Here is an 18578-nt window from a genome sequence, read left to right as displayed (position 1 = left end):
TATAAGACATGAATTGTGAATAATACGATCATTTATTTAAAATTGGCCTACTTTGACATGCTAAATGAATTAGGCTATTTTTAATTCTCCAACTAATACTGTATTTCTGTCTACTTTTTGTATTTTGAGTAGTTTTTGCTTCATACATTTCAGTGTGTGTAGCCAAATGGGATTTGTGATCATTATATCTTGATTGTGGAATCTCACTAGCCTTGCTGCATTATTGAGACAAAAGTCTTGCCTTAGTGGCAGCAACTTCCCTGACTAAGATGGCGGAGCTTTCCCATACCTCCCAGTGTAGAATGATGCATTGTTATCCCCTTGGTGGGCACAGAGGAGCACGTGAAGACCACGAGCTTGTTTTACTTTCTAGTTTTTATTCCACATCTTTTCTGGAGTTCGGTAGTTTGTTTCCCAAGCCTTGGGGGTGTGGGCAGAGGGCAGCGTTGGGAAGAGTTGCATTTGTCATGTTATCCATATAAAAAAAGAAATGATGACAAATAAGAGAGCGCAGGGGATTTTAGGGCAGTGAAGCTATTCTGTATGATACTATAATAGTGGATAAGTGCTGTTATGCGTTTGACAAAACCTGTACAATGTCCATCACAAGAGCCACCCTTAATGTCAACCATGGACTGTAGTTAATAATGTATCAGGGACCCCTGAGCGGTGCAGTCAGTTAAGCATCTGATGCTTGGTTTTGGCTCAGGTCATGATCTCAGAGTTGTGAGGTTGAGCCTGTGTTGGGTTCCGCATCATTGCGGAGTCTGCTTGAGATTCTCTCTCCTTGGCCCCTCCCACTCTTGCTCTCTCTCCATCTCTCTCAAATAAATAAATAAATCTTTAAAAAGACAATAATGTATCAGTATGAGTTGATCATTCATAATAATATACCACCCCACTGCAAGTCTTTAATAATAGGGAAAATGGTGGGGGCTCTGGGGGACAGAGGGAATACATGTGAATCTCTGTACTTTCCATTCAATTTCTCTTTGAACTTAAAGCTACTCTAAGAAAATAACACCTATTAATTAAAAACAAAAAATCTCATGCCCTAGGTGTGTTAATATCTTTTGTATAATTCCCAGCTTTCAAGATTCTGGTCAAAATTGACAACTTATGAATATTACCTTTTTGATTCTGTGAGAATGGAACAGGGTTGCCTGTATTTAGATCTTTTCATTTTCTCAGAGAATGTTTGGTGGCACCCGTCAACCGGTTACAGCCCATAGGCCATATTTGACTCCAAACCTATTTTTCTAACACCCGAGAAATTAGAATAGTGGTAGTATTTTTTAAGGTTTATAAAAAACAAAGCAAAACAAAAAAAAAAAAAAACAGAAAGAAAAGAAAGAGAAACAGAGAATATGTGACCAACTGTATATAACTTGAAGAGCCTATAATATGTACCATCTGACACTTTACAAAAAGAAAAAATTTCCAACTCCCCTTTTGCAGTTTTAGGTTTATAGTTCTTTGCTAATTTGTTGGCAAATTTGCTAATTTATTTGCAACAATAAATTTGCTAATTTATTACTGAGTATTTCATGAGTTTTAAATACTATCATAAGTGGTATTTGTAAAATTTTATTTTTTTCGTTGTTCATTAGCCCTGTAGAGAAAATACAACCAGTCTTAATAAACTGACTCTGTATGCTGGAAATTTGTGAAATGCACTCCTTGCTTCTGGTAGTTTCTTTGCAGAATCTAGGATTTTCTAAATATCCAATCATGTTTTTTATGAATAAAGACAATATCCTTCTAAATGAATGTGCTTTTTTTCCATTAAGGGGTTAATGGAGGAGAACAAGGTGCAAATCACTGTGTTAAATCCCAAGTCTGTCACCATGGGTCAACTGTATGGACAGTTTGACGTGGTGTCTCACGAGTGGTCCGATGGCATCCTGGCTGTCAGTTTCAGAGCGTTTGCTGCTTCAGCGGTGAGTACCAGTACTCTAGTGTGCACATTCAGAAACACTGTGAGTTCCTTCTCACGAATGTCTGTTGTTTTTTCCTGTCCAGTTGTTTCAGACAATATGTCCTTACTTTGGTGTTCTTTACCCACTTAAGGACTCAGCTGAGCCTGACTCTTTAGTTGGTGTAATAATAGAAAATGTCAAAGCTCAGCTGTGCTCTAAGTGGCTCAAGGACCTCAGACAATGAGTGTAACATAAGAATTGGCTTTCATGGGGCGGAGATCTTGCCCAGTATCAGGCTTTGCTAGTAATTTCAAGGATAAAAGTAATCACAGGACAGGCAGAGATGTGAGATCATTGATATAACTTCTCAGGTTCTTTCTTTTCCCAGTGGGTGCACTCTGGCCCAGATTAACACATGACATCTCTACATAATGTATGGGGTCGCATTATTTATGCAGAAATAATTATGAGATATCTCCCATTTTATACTCAGTTACATAGCATACATTACATTTTCCAGGACATTTTGCCCCATAAATACTCAGTCTCAGAAAGGTTAAGGAGCTCACCCTAAGCCAGACAGCTGGCACGTGGTAAAGCCAAATAACAAGTGAGGTCCTTCAGGCCGCAGAACCCGGCATCTCTGCTACCTGGCCGTGTTGCCCAAAGTGAGGGTCAGCAGGCATGGGAAGCCGACAGGACAAGGGAAATTGGATCTTGAGGTGATCTCTGAGGTATGAGCTCTTCCCTGCTCCCAGAGCCTGGCCAGCGCTGGCTCTTGAGTGTGGGTGTGGAGCAGGCCCACACGCTATCACAAGTCTGTGACAGGTCCGCGGTCTTGCAGACTAAAGCAGTTGGCGACAGGGCCTGGGAAGGTGTTAGGATGGTTTCAAACCCCTCATCTCTTCAACCTGAATTCACATTTGCTGAGAGGGAACCAAGGCATCGTCTGTGGGCACAAAAAAGCAGATTTTGTAAGATCTGGAAGGAGAATCTGCTTTTGCCCTCCCCATGAATATCTGGCCACTCCTTGGCACTCGTCAAACATTTGCTGTCGTTCAGACAATGCACAAATATTGTCGTTTATCATCGTGAGACTGAACCTTATATTGATATCCCGTATCACCACAAAACCATTCAACCCAAGCGGGATGTGTGTGTGTAAATTCATTCAGTGGAGGGAAGAAAAAACTTGATTTGGCACCCAAGAGTAGTTAATCTATATGAACATAATACTGCATAGAATCAGATACTTTCAATGAAAACTATTTTCTCTGGCAATTATGTTTTTTTTACTCATAACACTTTCTTAAACGTGTTATATATGAGTCCAGAAACATTGGAAAAGATGAGATTTTGAGAAAAGATGTTATACTTTTGTCTTGTCCATGGCGTATATAGGCTTCTTCAGCGACTCTTCTCTCTCTCTCTCTCCATAAACACACACATGCTTTGTTCAAAAGATGCCCTTACATATTTTTTAAAGATTTATTTATTTATTATTTGACAGACAGAGATCATAAGTAGGCAGAGAGGCAGGCAGAGAGAGAGGAAGGGAAGCATGCTCCCGGCTGAGCAGAGAACCCGATGCGGGGCTCGATCCCAGGACCATGGGATCAGAAAGCACAGGCTTTAACCCGCTGAGCCACCCAGGCACCTCTGCCCTTACATTTTTACGGTGAAATTAATTTTAGGAGTTACATTTTTAAATTTTTAAACATTATTGGATTGTTTCCTTATATTATCACTACTAATTTTTGCCCTTTATTCATCATATGCTTAAACCAGACACCAGATAGGAAATGGTTAATTTTTGATGGACCAGTAGACGCAGTGTGGATTGAGAATATGAACACGGTGCTGGATGATAACAAAAAGCTGTGTCTGATGAGTGGGGAGATCATTCAGATGTCACCACAAATGAATCTTATTTTTGAACCAATGGATTTGGAAGTCGCTTCTCCTGCTACTGTAAGTTCTCCATTTTGACATCTGCTTATAAATTTGAAATGCTATAAATGATTTCATTACTTAGTAACCTTGACTTTGAAAGAAAAACATTAGTAGAATTCATTTTAACAGCACTTCGATTCTTTACGAACAGACCTATCTGTTGACCTACCGTGACAAATCTGAGAGTCAGGGATACTTTCCTCTTTCTTTAAAGCCATCGGTAAAGTCATACACAAATATTTAGATCATGAAATTACATAAAATTAAACTTTTTTAAGAAGAATTTTCTGAAGGTTATAAGAAACAGATGTACCAAGTCATATTTCTTACAGAAGCATTACCTTGATGGTAAACAATTATTCTTTTTCCAGGTTTCCAGATGTGGGATGATTTACATGGAACCTCACATGTTAGGCTGGAGGCCATTAATGTTGTCTTGGATAAATCTCCTACCTGCTGCAATTAGTCCCATGCAGAAAGAATTTATAGTAGGCTTATTTGACAGAATGGTCCCAGTTTCTGTTGAATTTATTAGAAAGCATGCGAAGGTAAGAGGAATCAGAATTGTAAGACTTGAATAAACGGAAAATCCAAATCAGCCAAGTATATTCATTTTGTCTATTGTTAATACCAATGCTCAGATATTAAAATAATTTAACTGGCTTAACTAAAAACTTTTCTGATTAAAGTAGAAAGATTTTAATTTATATATTTACTCTCCCCGCAAAAATTTAATGAGGCATTTTAGGGTTTGAGAGAATATATGGATGCTACTCTATTCCCTTCAAGAAAAAAAAAATCTTAAAGGTCCACCTAACCACATCTGGGTGAAAATATCCGAAAATGTTATCTCTCATTTCTCAGCGACTATTATATTTTAGTTTCCATTTTTATAATTTTTTTGTTTTTTGAAGTTCCTAGAATAAATATGTCATATTTTATTATTGGCAAAAGGCCATTTTTTAAAAGTAATTCATTTATGACATCTGACGAATTAGATATGGGTAATAATGGAGGAATATGTTGTTGCTTCAGGCAGGCTAAATGGGGAATCCGCTCTATTTAGCATGAGCGCGTCTACTTGTTTAGAGATGACTGTTGTTGGCTAAAAAATCCTGGGATTCAGGGAGGAAAGTCAGTCCCTGGTAGAAGACTGAAAGAAGTCCAAATCCATTTTTCTTTCTTTCAGTGTATCCAGGGGATTGATGCAGGGGGGGAAGGTACAATGGGGAGAAATGACAGCCTGAATGGAAATCTCCTGCCTCTGAGAGTTGATGGAGTTCCAGCCAGGCTCTTCAACCCTCTCCAGCTGGAAATTGTGGGGAAAGTATGCTTAATTTCTGCTCTGGGAGATGTCAACCAGAGGTCTTTTAGGATGACTTTGGCTCTGGGACAAATACAGGAACACAGGCCTGGTTATTTCTCCTGCTGTTGGAAATAAAATAGAAAAGCTTAGGACACAAGTTTGGCTCAAGGTACAGATAAGGAAGGTGGAATTTAAAATCATGCCAGTATTACGGGTGCGGCTATAATTTCGGCGGGGGAGAGCCTTTTAAGAAGCGAGTAGTTGGTATTACCAGAAACCACTAAGATGTCAGGGCAGAAAAGGATTGGCATGTGTCCCTTGGATTTGGCAATTTAGAAGATCATGGGGACAAGTGTGGCCCAAACACTTTCCGGGAAGAAGCAAGGGAGCTCCAGGGCAGCTGGCTGAATACAGGCGCTCCTGGTCACAACAGTGCTGTACGCTGCCCTTCTAAGAAGTTTGGTTGTTAAAAATTTTAAAAACAAGCAAACATGAAATGTGTTGAAGGTATGAAGTAATCATGTTTCAAAAACGGTTACACTTGTAAAATAAGCTACAACTTCCCCCACCCTCCCCCACCCTGGTGTCGTCAGAGAATGTAGGTCTTACGAATACATGAATTTTCCATGTCATAACTATCTTTTCAGTAGCAAAAGAGAAAACACACTGTTTAAAATTTTTTTTATTTATTTACTTGAGAGAGAGAGAGAGCCTGAGAGGGGAGAGGGTCAGAGGGAGAAGCAGACTCCCTGCCTGAGCTGGGAGCTCAATGCGGGACTGGATTCCAGGACTCCAGGATCATGACCTAAGCTAAAGGCAGTCGCCTAACCAATGGAGCCACACAGGCACCCCAAGAAAACACACTTTAATACAAGCTTCTAAAATGTCCTCTGCACTTTTGTCCTCTTAAATAAACTATGGATTCCTCTTGTTACCATGTAGTAGTAAGTGTCCTACTTGTAGTGATAACTATTCGTATTTTAGGATTGGGTCTCTAATACTTAGTCCAATCTTTAGAAACTCCTTTGTCATTTCTGCCTGTTTCTACTGGGACAGTGGCTGAAGATGAAGTCGGCTGTTTCTAATCTGCAGAGTCCATTTCAGAGAGTTAACTCTTACGTGTTACCCAGGAAACAGTACCACTCTAAGGGTTAGAAGAAAGCTTGGAGGGAAGAAGACAATCTGTTCACGGAGAAATTGCATGTTGTATGGCTCATAGGAGCTGTACACACTATTGCATTCCTTTATAAACAGTCATGGTGAGACTCCCCTCCCCCCAAAAAAGTAAAGCGCATGGTGTTTACGCACTCTGGGAATATTTTGGGCTCTTCAAGACTTGCAAATTTATTTCATAGGAATGAGTTTACTATGAGGACTGCTGTAAAGATGTATCAAATAAGTTTGGAAACACATTCATTAATTTTAATACTCTGAAAGATTTTTTTTAGTGTTTTGATTTACAAAATTATATAAGATAGATTCTAGGTCGTTGATGAACACAATTGAACGTGTACAAGTAAATTTTTGAATTTGGGAATCAGTGCAGGAATGGTTCAGGAGTGCATCCGTGGGACAGGCCATCCAGTGACGCCACACTCTGGACTAGGGAACTGATTTGTGCCTCAGTTTTCCCGCCTGCAAATGAGAATTATCATAGTCCTTGTCATGGGTACCATGGCCATGAGGACTAAGTAAATTCAATAAGTATTTGATGCTATTTTAATTAGTGCCTAATTTAAGTTAATTTGTTTTACACACTTTTTCTGATTTTTTAGGAATTATCTCCTACTTCAGATACAAACTTAGTCCGATCCTTAATGAATCTGATAGACTGTTTTATGGATAACTTTTCTGATGAAATCAAAGTGAGAGAGAGAAATGATCGAGAAACGTACTCATTACTGGAGGTAAGGTCCATTGCCTTTGAATCTTCCGAAAGAAAGACATCTACCGCTTTCTCCAATGCTTCCTGATTAGGAACTTCATTTTCTCCCTGGAACCAGAGGCTGGACAGCAAGGAAGAAGTTGGGCCCCAATAGTAAGTGCCTGTAGGAAAGCTCTTCCACAGTCAGTTCCATTGCATCGGAGGTTTGGGTGAAACCCAGTGATACCCCAAATCTGCTACTGAGATCGCAGGTCAGTTAACCAGCCTCAGACATTATCAATCCCCAGGACAACAGTGACCTTTTTTTTTTTTTTTTTTTAAGGTCTTATGCATTTATTTGAGGGTGGGGGCAGCTCACATATGTTCATGAGCAGGGGGAGAGGGAGAAGCAGACTCCTCCCTGAGCAAAGACCCTGACTCAGGGCTCAATTCTAGGACCCTGGGATCATGACTCAAGCTGAAGATAGATGCTTAACCGACTGAGCCACCCAGGTGCCCCAGTAGTGACCAGTTGATAACAAGATTCGTCTCCCCATCAACCTTCAAATCATAATTCTTTGTTTTTTATTTTGATTTTCTTCCCTTTTTCTTGAGATATAAATGTTGAAAATATAGGTGTGTGGGGGTGGTTCAGTGGGCCAAGCCTCTGCCTTCGACTCAGGTCATGATCTCAGGATCCTGGGATCGAGCCCCGGGTTGGGCTCTCTGCTCAGCGGGGAACCTGCTTCCCCCCACCCCCGTCTGCTGCTCTGCCTGCCTGTGATCTCTCTCTCTGTCCAACAAATAAATAAAATCTTAAAAAACTAAAAAATGAAATATATGTGTGTGTATATATGTGTGTGTAATACAAATGTACATTAACACTGAGGAAAAATAGGTATGAAAACACTTTTCAAATAGGAACAAAATGATCAATGGCTCTTGAACATTCCCTAATAAAAAATTATATATTGCTAATGGTAGCACTTCTAGGGTGGTCAAGATGTTGCTCTTATTATGTATATTCTATTAAATAAATTAATTTTTAATTTAGTTTTAGATGGTTTCCAGAGAGAAACAGCCTGTTAGTAATCTAGGAGTAGACAAACAGTGTTAAGGAGAGTGCAAAACTTTGAAGAGTAGTCAAGACTGTGCTTGTTTTGGCATTTAAAAAGGGGCTTTAGGGACACCTGGGAGGCTCAGTCAGTTAAGCGTCTGACTCTAGATTTCAGCTTAGGTCATGATTTAGGGTCACGGAATTAAGCCCCATATTGGGCATCATGCTCAGTTGGGAGTCTGCTTGAGAATCTCTCTCTCTGCCCTTCCCCTGCTACTCCCCCACCACTCTCTGTCAAATAAATAATCTTAAATAAAAGGGGGATTTGATTTTAAAACAGGAAAATAGGTTTTCTCCATGTTATTACTTATGGTCCACATATGAGTGAAACCACATAAGGAATGACATGGAAGACCGCAGAGAAAGGGAGGGAAAACTGGAAATCAGAGAGGGAGACAAACCATGAGAGACTCTGGACTCTAGGAAAAAAGACTGAGGGTTACAGAAGGGCGGGGGTGGGGAATGACATAGCTGGGTGATGGGTATTAAGGAGGGCGTGTGTTTTGACGAGCACTGGATGTTATATGCAACTAATGAATGAATCGTTGAACGCTGCATCACAGACTAATGATGTACTATATGTTGGCTAACTGAACATAATAAAAAAAAGAGAAAAAGAAAATGGGTTTTCTCATTTAGTGTTAGGTCTTGTCATCCCTAGCTATAGGTCTAGTTATGTAGTTAGTGCTCAGATTGCTACAACAGGTAAATAAACAAATATGAATTTTTTCTTTTAAGAAAACACTATCAAGATTTAAATTAAAAGTCATGTATATTATGAAGGTTGATTATTCCTTATTAAAATTGCCTAATAAAAAGTTATCGCAATGTACTTTTTTAATATCAGGGTCCTTCCGTGTATTTAAAATATCACATGATTTACCAGAGTAATCATTCTAAGGTTTCACCATGTATTTTGCATTGTATTATCTTTTCTGATAGCAAGATTTCATAAGACATGCAATCCAATTTTTTAAAATCTAATTATTATAAAATCCTGAGATAACCTACGATTATGTGTTAGTTTATTAAATTTCTTTCAAAGATATTAATCTGGCTGATCTGATTCAAGCTTCAAGAATACATTAAAGTTATTCTTTAATGCACTCATCTTCTCATCTCTCCAATGCAGGGCATTTTTCTGTTTTCATTGATCTGGTCCATTGGAGCTTCCTGTAAAGATGATGATCGGTTGAAATTTGATAAGATTCTTCGAGAACTAATGGAAGGCCCAATTTCAGAACTAACTCGAAATAAGTTTAAATTACTGAGTGGCATGGAACAGATGCCTTCAAAAGCACTAACTGTCCCATTTCCTGAAAAAGGAACAATTTATGATTATCAATTTGTCACTGAGGTAAGAGCTCTGAAGCAAGATTTACAACTACCAACCAGGCAGAGTTCTCTTGGAGACACACAGCACATAATGGCCCTGGGGCCACCCTGTCACCACTTTTTACCTTAAGACTCAGCATGGAGTAGTAGAGGAAGGTACTCTGGCTTTGAAGTCAGACACATCAGGGTTTAAGTCCTTATAAAGCCATTTTCTTTGTGTATAGCCTTGGACTAATAATCTTTCTGAACCTTGTTTTTCTCTTTGATAGAAATAAGACAAATATTAACACCGGATGGGCTTATTGTGTTCCTTAAATACAAGTACACAGTATGACCTCTAGCCCAGCACTTGGTGCATGTTGTTTCAGGGTACCTCTTGGGGTTCATATGGTGCATGTTAGCATATCACAGTTGCTAAGAAGTCCTGTACGAACATAGCTGGGTTAATGTTAACACAAGGAACTGGACAATAAAAGCTGGGTGGTGTTTGTTTACTTATTTATGTGTAACAGCTCCCATGAGTACTGTACTGAGGATTTCAGGAATACCTATTTAAATACGAAGCTTCAAGTGAAATTGGTTCATACTATGTCCCCAGAAGATAATTCTATCTCACCAGTATTTCTTTAATAAAGTTATTTTTCTAAAGCCTCCCTAGAGGCTATTATCTGGATGAGCCATGATCTATCCAAACAGTTCCCTACTCTTACACATTGGACTGTTTTTGTTTTTTCTTAGTTTTTCTGCGTTAGTGAATATTCTTGTATACAAGGCATGGTGTACATATCTGATTCTTTCTTTAAAATAAGTTCCTAGAAAAGGAATTTGCTGTATCAATTTTTAAATTTTTATGGCTCTTGAGGTGTATCGCCAAGCCCACCTCAGAAGACACTCTTCACCCCGCCAGCCACAAGATAGTAGCCTTTTATTTGCCAATTTTATTTTATTTCAATTACTAACAATAGCCTGCATTTTCAGAGCACCTTGCCGTTTACTAAGTTTTTCTACGATCATTTCAATTTGTTTCCCAACATCTCAGTGAAATAGGAAAGAGAGAATTATTTTATAAATTTTCCCATTGAGGAAATTAGGGCTCAGAGATATTATGTGATTCTTCCCAGTATCACAAAATCTCTAAATGAGTATTCACTCCAGGTTCCCTGATTCTTAATCTTTCCTTTCCCATATGGTGACAAAATATCCATCTTAGGAAAGATTATCAAGAATAAGGGAAGGACATTGTTTCTTCTTCAGTTCTAGAAAGTTCTAGTTACTTCCTTGCAATAGAGTTTACAACTTGATGTGAAATCACCCTTCTCAAAAAAAAAAAAAATCTGTGCTGTATTCACAGCTCGTGCCAGAGGTTACAAAAATGAGTAAGTCATAGTGCTGCCCTCGGTGAGTTCTTAACCTCTTCAGAAGAGTGTCATGTGACACTCTAGGCCAAAAGAGTGCCCTATGGGAAGATCCAGGGCCTTGGGTATATTAGAAAACAGTAAGTCCATCAATGGGGCTGGACTGTGGGACGCATGAAGGAAGGAGTCTGAGTTCTGATGTGTTTTGAATGATGAGGATCTTAAATTTAATTCTGTAAGAATGAAGAGAGCAATGATGTTTTCTAAAGCAAGAGAGTTAACATGTTATTTTTGAAAGTTTTTGTTCTAAAGACTGCATAGCAAATACAAGTTTTAGTCGACGAGTTGGATACAAAAATATAGTATAATGTTAATTCATAATAATAATCTCACATGAAGAAATCTTAGCCATTCTAGATATCTGTTGCACAACAAGGTGAATACAGTTAACACTACTGAACTGTATGCTTAAAAAATGGTTGAAGATAAATTTTAGGAGTTTTTTAAAACCACAATTAAAAAAATCTCATGTAAAATGATAAGCTTATGTTATATATACCATTAATAAAAGTACAGGCAACATGCAGCTGATGTTCTAGGGGGAAAAAATTCTATATTTGTTAACACTTATTGAACCAAAATCTTTACTATTTAATGCACTAATTAGTCTAGTTTCTTAGTGTCATTAAAAAAATTAACATTTGGACAAAATATTTGATCTTTGGTTTAACGTAATCAGTGATTTCAGCAATCAGAAATATCACAGCATTGCCATTTCTTTTTGATTCATATAAAAGTCTAGTTTCTCCTCAGTTTAAGACACAAAATTTAACTTTCAAACTCAGGGTGAAGTGTTTTAAAGGATAAAAACAAATATGTAAACGTCAGTGGTTTTTTTGTTTTGTTTTGTTTTGTTTTGGGTCTTGATCTTTGATCTTTTCTATAATGGCACAGAATAACAGAGATTTAAAAATTATTTTATAACATAACATTCATCATTTGGCTGTTTATTATAAACAGGGAATAGGAAAATGGGAACCATGGGTAAAGAAATTGGCAGAAGCTCCTCAAATTCCTAAGGATGTGATGTTTAATGAAATCATTGTACCAACTCTGGACACGGTTCGATGCTCTGCTTTAATGGAATTGTTGACCACCCATCAAAAGCCTTCAATATTTGTAGGACCAACAGGAACTGGAAAGAGCGTTTATATTATTGTAAGTATTGAAGAAATCTACACGTTAAAATGTCCATAATATTCTTAAGAATGTTATTTTTTAACTACCTGAAACAGTAGATCTCATATTTTTAAATATTAAAATATGTTGATGTAGCCACAGAGAATTCTTAACTGCCTATTTATTTTAGAAATGGACTAAAGAAGTGATTCCATTTTATATCACTCAATTATTATAGCTTTTTAAATTATTGTACCTTTAAAATAGCTCATTAGGATGAAGATTTCATATCCCTTGAGAGGAAGAGGTATTTAATTCTTAATTTCAAAATTGTTTAGTATATGGAGGATTACTATGCAGTAATAAAAATTATTTTCTTTGACTTCTGGAATCATGCCCACTGTGTGTTTGGTAAGAAAATGCTAGCTGCTCTAGCAGATAATGTCCAAAATCTCAGGAGCTCTACATAGTCTTGGTTCCCTTGTATTTAGAAGGTCATAGTGAACAAAGGCCAGTTCCCGGCCCTAGTTCCGGATTCCTAAAGGCAGACACTGGCTGGAGCTAATAGTGAGTAGCACCCACAGCTCTGTCATGGGGGCGAGTGTCAGTTTCTCCAGGGTCACCTGACAGTGTGGAAGATAAGGGGACTTCAGCTTTCTTGGGGCTCCATTCTAGATGACGGCCCACAGCAGCGTGGGAGCTTCATTAGTTCCCTTACAGCTGAGAACTGTACAGTGTGGGCATCTCTTTGGAGTTGCTAAAGTCCTCGCAGCGCAGCTCCTCTAAGAGAGCAAACTTTGGAAGATTTCCGTGGCAGCAGGCAAGGCCGCACCAGCTAAGAGAGAACCGCAGTGATGCCAGTAAGGTAGGACTCTTGTCTCTCTTCATCTAGCTCTGTTCCCCACCCCACAGTGGGTGGGAAGACAAGGGAAAGCAAGTAGCGGAGCCCAAAGAAGCCACCAGTGGTCCCTCGCTTTACAGGCGCTCAGTCAGCACACCTTCACCCACTTTATGACAGCTCCTGTTTCCGGTTCTTTACTGGTTTTATATTTTGATTTAATCTGCTAATCTTTTTGAACTATATTTGGACATGTGGTTAAACAAGTGTCCTGGTATCATTTCTTGAATAATATCTTCCACAAAAGATTGTGATGGCGCCCTTATCATAATTTACATGCCGTATGCATCAGGGAATGTCCAAGAGCAGGGAAGGCAGAAGTTTAAACTGAGATTTTAAGTCAAGGTTTGGTCTGACCAGGGTTAAAAAATGATCTTTCCGGAGGGAGGAGTTATGATGGTGGGGTAGTAGGGGGACCCCGGGCTTGCCTTGTCCCACAAACACAGCTAGATCAGCATCAGATCATTGTGAACAATTAGGAAATTGATCTGAGGATTAAGAGAACAACCTGCACAATAGGAGGGAGAGAATGTGGCAGATGCAAAGTTTGGAGACTTGAAATGGGGGAGAGAAAAGCTGGTCAGGGAGAAAGGGAGAGAGTGGGAGAGGAAGCCATGTGGAGGGCTGGCTCAAGACACCATGGTGCGGGAATCCCCTGGTCACACTAGGAAAGAACAAATGTTTATCTTCCCAAAGTACATTTGGAAGAGGGCATTGCCTCTCCAAGGGCGCCGCTGAGTGGCCATTCAGCAGCAGGGGACAGAGGTGCCGGCTGAGGGCAGATAGCCTGGTGGGGACTTTTCACTGTGTTTCACCATAGACTCCAGGCGCTGCCACGTCCATGCGACTGCTCTTCTGGGACAGAATGCGCTGGGCTTAGCTCTCCTCTCCCCTAGAGGAGAGTGGATCCGTGCCTTGCTGGGTCCTTTAAGATTTGGAGTTTTGAATTCCAGCCATGTGCCCGAGATAAAACATAGGAGAACTGTGACACCAGGCATCGCTGATGGCCTGGGCACAGACGGGTTGAGCTTGGTGACCTGACGAGGGCCTGGGACACAGGAGCGGAGATTATTTGCGTGAGTGTCTCCTGAACAGTGGTGGCCCTGAAGTCACCTACCTGGGGAGGAGAGGATGGGTGACACCATCTTCCACACACATCCCCAGTTTCTCCCTGCAGTACGGTTGGACTTTAGAGAGAAGCGTTGCCTCCAGTGGAGGCTGCAGATGATTCCACCAAACCCCACCCCTCTGCATCTTTACGAAGGTAGGTCTAGCCAGGAGCCTGTGCAGCAGGCCTCTCCCTAGGAGGAACAACACAGAGCCTGCACATGTACCGAATTATTGATCACTGAGTGCTCCAAAGTGTCAGTTCCAGTTCGGGTGGAAATAGGACCAGGCTTTCTTTTTTAATATTTTTTATTGTTTAACTTCTTTTAGTTTTCTTTCTTTGGGGGGGGGGGGTGGGTGGAAATTGGGCTTATAGGATTTTTTGCTCATTTATTGGTTTGTTTCCTTTTCTTGTTTTTTTTTGGATTAAGCTTCTCTCTCTCTCTTTTTTTCTTTTTTCCTTCTTTCCCATTCCCCTCCTTTAGAATCAGGTTTATAGTTTTTTTTTTTTAAGATTTTATTTATTTATTTGACAGACAGAGATCACAACTAGGCAGAGAGGCAGGCAGAGAGAGAGGAGGAAGCAGGCTCCCCGCCAGGCAGAGAGCCCGATGTGGGGCTCGATCCCAGGACCCTGGGACCATGACCTGAGCCTAAGGCAGAGGCTTTAACCCACTGAGCCACCCAGGCACCCCAGGTTTATAGTTTTTGTGTGTGTGTGTGTGTAGGGTTTTTGTTCTCTTTCCTTCTCTCTCTCTCTCTCTCTCTCTCTCTTTTTTTTCTGCATGAGGCTTTTTTTTTTCAGGTTTATTTTAACAAACCGATCAAAGCATACCTAGTTAAAGGCCTAAACACCCCCCATTGCAGGCAAGGAGGAACTCTGCAGGGGATCAGCCTCTGGGAAAGAGCAGCCAAAACACAACAGCAGAGTGCAAACAGCACACACGAGAAATATTTTCAGAAGTGCCCAGCCCTGGACAGTGTGTGACTCCTTTTTTTTTTTTTTTAAGATTTTATTTATTTGACAGACAGAGATCACAAAGGCAGAGAGGCAGGCAGAGAGAGAGGGGGAAGCAGGCTCCCTGCTGAGCAGAGAGCCTGATGCGATGCGGGCTCAGTCCCAGAACCCTGAGACCGTGACCTGAGTGGCTGGCAGAGGCTTAACTCACTGAGCCACCCAGGTGCCCCTGTGATTCCTTCTTAATACACATTTACTCTCAGGGGCAAGAAACATAACAAGCTTTCATAACTCACAAAAGACAGAAACCTAGACATTATGACAAGATGGAGGAATTCTCCACAAAAGACCAAGAAGAAGTCACAGTCAGGAATTTGCTCAAAACCGATATAAGCAGTGTATATGAACAAGAATTTGGAACAGCAGAAATAAGAACACTGGCTGGACATGAAAGAAGCATAGGAGACACCAGAGAAACCCTGGCTACAGAGGTAAAAGACCTAGAAACTAGTCAGGGTAGAAATAAAAAAATGCTATGGCTGAGATGCCAACCTGACTGTATGTAACCTCCATGAGGCTGGAAGGAGCAGGGAAACAAACAGGTGATACAGAAGATGAAATTATGGAAAATAATGAAGCTGAAAAGAACAGGGGAAAGAAGCCTATTCGGTCATGAATATAGATTTAGGGAACTCAGTGATTCCATAAAGCACAAGAATATCCTTATTTTAGGAGTCCCAGAAGAAGATTGAGGAAAAGCAGTAGAAAGTTTATTAGAACAAATTATAGCTGAAAACTTCTCTAACCTGGAGAAGGAAACAGGCATTTAAGTCCAAGAGGCACAGAGAATTCCCCTCAAAATCAACAAAAACAGGTCAATACCAAGACATATCACAGTGAAATTTACAAAATACAAATGTAGAGAATTCTGAAAGTAGCTAAGGAAAAGACATCCTTAACCTACACAGATACATAAGGTTAGCAGCAGCTTGGCACAGTAACTTAGCAGGCCAGAAGAGGGTGGTATGAAATATTTAACATGCTAAGGGGGAAAATCTGCAGCCAAGAATACTTTATTCAACAAGGCTGTCATTCAGAACAGAAGCAAAGATAGAATTTCCCAGACAAGCAAAAACTAAAGGAGTTTGTGAACACTTAACCAACCCTGCAAGAAATATTAAAGGGGACTCTGTGAGTTGGAAAGAGAGACCAAAAGCAGCAAAGACTAGAAAGGAACAGAGATGATCTACAGGAACAGCAAGTGTACAGGTAATACAATGGCACTAATTCGTATCTATCAATAATTACTCTGAATGTAAATGGACTCAATGCTCCAATCAAAAGACATAGAGTATCAGAATGAATAAAAGAACCCACAAGATCCACTGATATACTGCTTACAAGATTCATTTTTGACCCAAAGACACTTGGTGATTGAAAGGGATGGGGTGAAGAAACATTTATCATGTTAGTGGTTATCAGAAGAAAGCTGGAATAGCCATACAGTTTTCAGCCAATTAGATTTTAAACCAACGACTTTAATGAGAAATGAAGAAGAGTACTATATCCTAATAAAGGGGTCTATCCAACAAGAAGATTGAAAAATTGTAAATATTTTGCCCCCAAATTTAGAGCACCCAAATATATAAATCAATTAATAAGGAAATTCATTGATAATAATACAATGATAGTAGGAAATTTGCCACCCCACTCAGAGCAATGGACAGATCATCTAAGCAGAAGATCAACAAGGAAAGAATGGCTTTGAATGACACACTGGACCAGATGGACTTAACAGATGTTCAGATGTTTAGAACATTTCATCCTAAAACAGTAGAATATACATTCTTTTCAAGTGGACATGGAACATTCTTCAGAATAGATCACATATGGTGTCACAGATCAAGCTTAATCAGTACAAAAAGGTTGAGATCATACCATGCATATTTTCTGACCACAATGCTATGAAACTTGAACAACCACAAGAAAAGGTTTGGAAAGATGACAAAACATGGAGGTTAAAGAACATCCTACTAAGGAATGAATAGGAAATTAGAGAAGAACTTAAAAAATACACAGAAGCAAAAGAAAATTAAAACACAACAGTCTAAAACCTTTGGGACACAGCAAAGGCAGTCACAAGAGGGAAGCATACAGCAATACAGGCCTATTTCAAGAAGGAAAAAAGTCTCAAATACACAACTTAACCTCACACCTAAAGGAGCTGGAAAAAGAATAACAAATAAAGCCTAAAACCAAAAAGAGGGGAAAAATAAGATTAGAGAAGAAATAAATGATATAGAAATTTTTAAAACCCAGCAGAACAGATCAACAAAACTAGGAGCTCATTCTTTGAAAGAATTAAAAAAATTGATAAGCCCCACTCAGACTTAACAAAAAGAAAAGAGAAAGGACCCAAGTAAATAAAATCACAAATGAGAGAGGAGAGATCAAAGCCAACAATGCAGAAATACAAATAGTTATAAGAGATTATTATGAGCAATGATATGCCAAAAATTGGACAATCTGAAAGAAATGAATAAATTCCTAGAAATTCCTAGAAACATATAAACTATCAAAACTGAAACAGGAATAAATAGAAAATTTGAACAAACTTATAACCAGCAAAGAAATTGAATAAATAATCAAAAATCTCCCAACAAAAAGAGTCCTGGGCCGTAGTTTCCCAGGGGAATTTTACCAAACATTTAAAGAAGAATTAATATATCTTCCAAAGCTGTTCCAAAAAGAGAAATGGAAGGAAAACTTCTAAACTCTTTCTTGAGCCCAGCATTACCTTGATTCCAAAACTGGACAAAGACCCCACTAAAAAAGAAAATTACAGACCAATATCCCTGATGAACATGGATGCAAAAATTCTCAACAAGATAGTTGAATCCAACAGCTAGTAGAATCCAACAGTACTTCACAAGGATTATTAATCATGATCAAGTGGGATTTATTCCTGGGCTGCAGGGGTGATTCAATATCTGCAAATCAATCAATGTGATACACCATATTAATAAAAGAAAGGGTAAGAAGTATATGATCCTCTCAATAGAGGTAAAAAAAAAGTATTTGACAAAATATAACATCCTTTCTTGATAAAAACCCTCAAGAAAGAAGGGATAGAAGGAACATACCTCAATGTCATAAAGGCTCTATAAGAAAGACCCACAGTGAATATCATTCTTAATGGGGAAAAAAATAAAAGCTTCCCCCCTAAGGGTCAGGAACATGACAAGGATGTCCACTCTCACCACTATTGTTCATCATAGGACTGGAAGTCGTGGCCTTAGCAATCAGACAACAAAAAGAAATAAAAGTCATCCAGTTTGGCAAAGAAGAAGTCACTCTTTGCAGGCAGTATGATATTCTATGTGGAAAACCCAAAAGACTCCACCAAAACATTGCTAGCACCAATATATGAATTCAGCAAAGTGGCAGGATATAAAATCTATGTACAGAAATCTGTTGCATTTTTATATATCAATAATGAAGCAGCAGAAAAGGAATCAATGCCATTGACAATTGCACCAGAAACCATAAGATAACTAGGAATAAACCTATCCAATGAGATAAAAGAT

General features: G+C 39.2%; 1 protein-coding gene across 1 annotated transcript in view; it reads left to right on the top strand.

Annotated features, from left to right (window-relative positions):
• Positions 1-18578, top strand: part of DNAH7 (dynein axonemal heavy chain 7) — a 249669-nt gene that overhangs the window by 97803 nt on the left and 133288 nt on the right. The window contains exons 31-36 of the mRNA XM_046018191.1: positions 1791-1940; positions 3708-3890; positions 4244-4420; positions 6954-7085; positions 9292-9516; positions 11870-12067. Coding sequence (XP_045874147.1) covers positions 1791-1940; positions 3708-3890; positions 4244-4420; positions 6954-7085; positions 9292-9516; positions 11870-12067 — 1065 coding nt within the window. The remainder of the gene's footprint in view (positions 1-1790; positions 1941-3707; positions 3891-4243; positions 4421-6953; positions 7086-9291; positions 9517-11869; positions 12068-18578) is intronic.

This window comes from Meles meles, chromosome 9 (assembly GCF_922984935.1).
Source record: "Meles meles chromosome 9, mMelMel3.1 paternal haplotype, whole genome shotgun sequence".
Taxonomy (NCBI): Eukaryota; Metazoa; Chordata; class Mammalia; order Carnivora; family Mustelidae; genus Meles; species Meles meles.
This window is presented reverse-complemented; position numbering and strand designations above follow the sequence as displayed.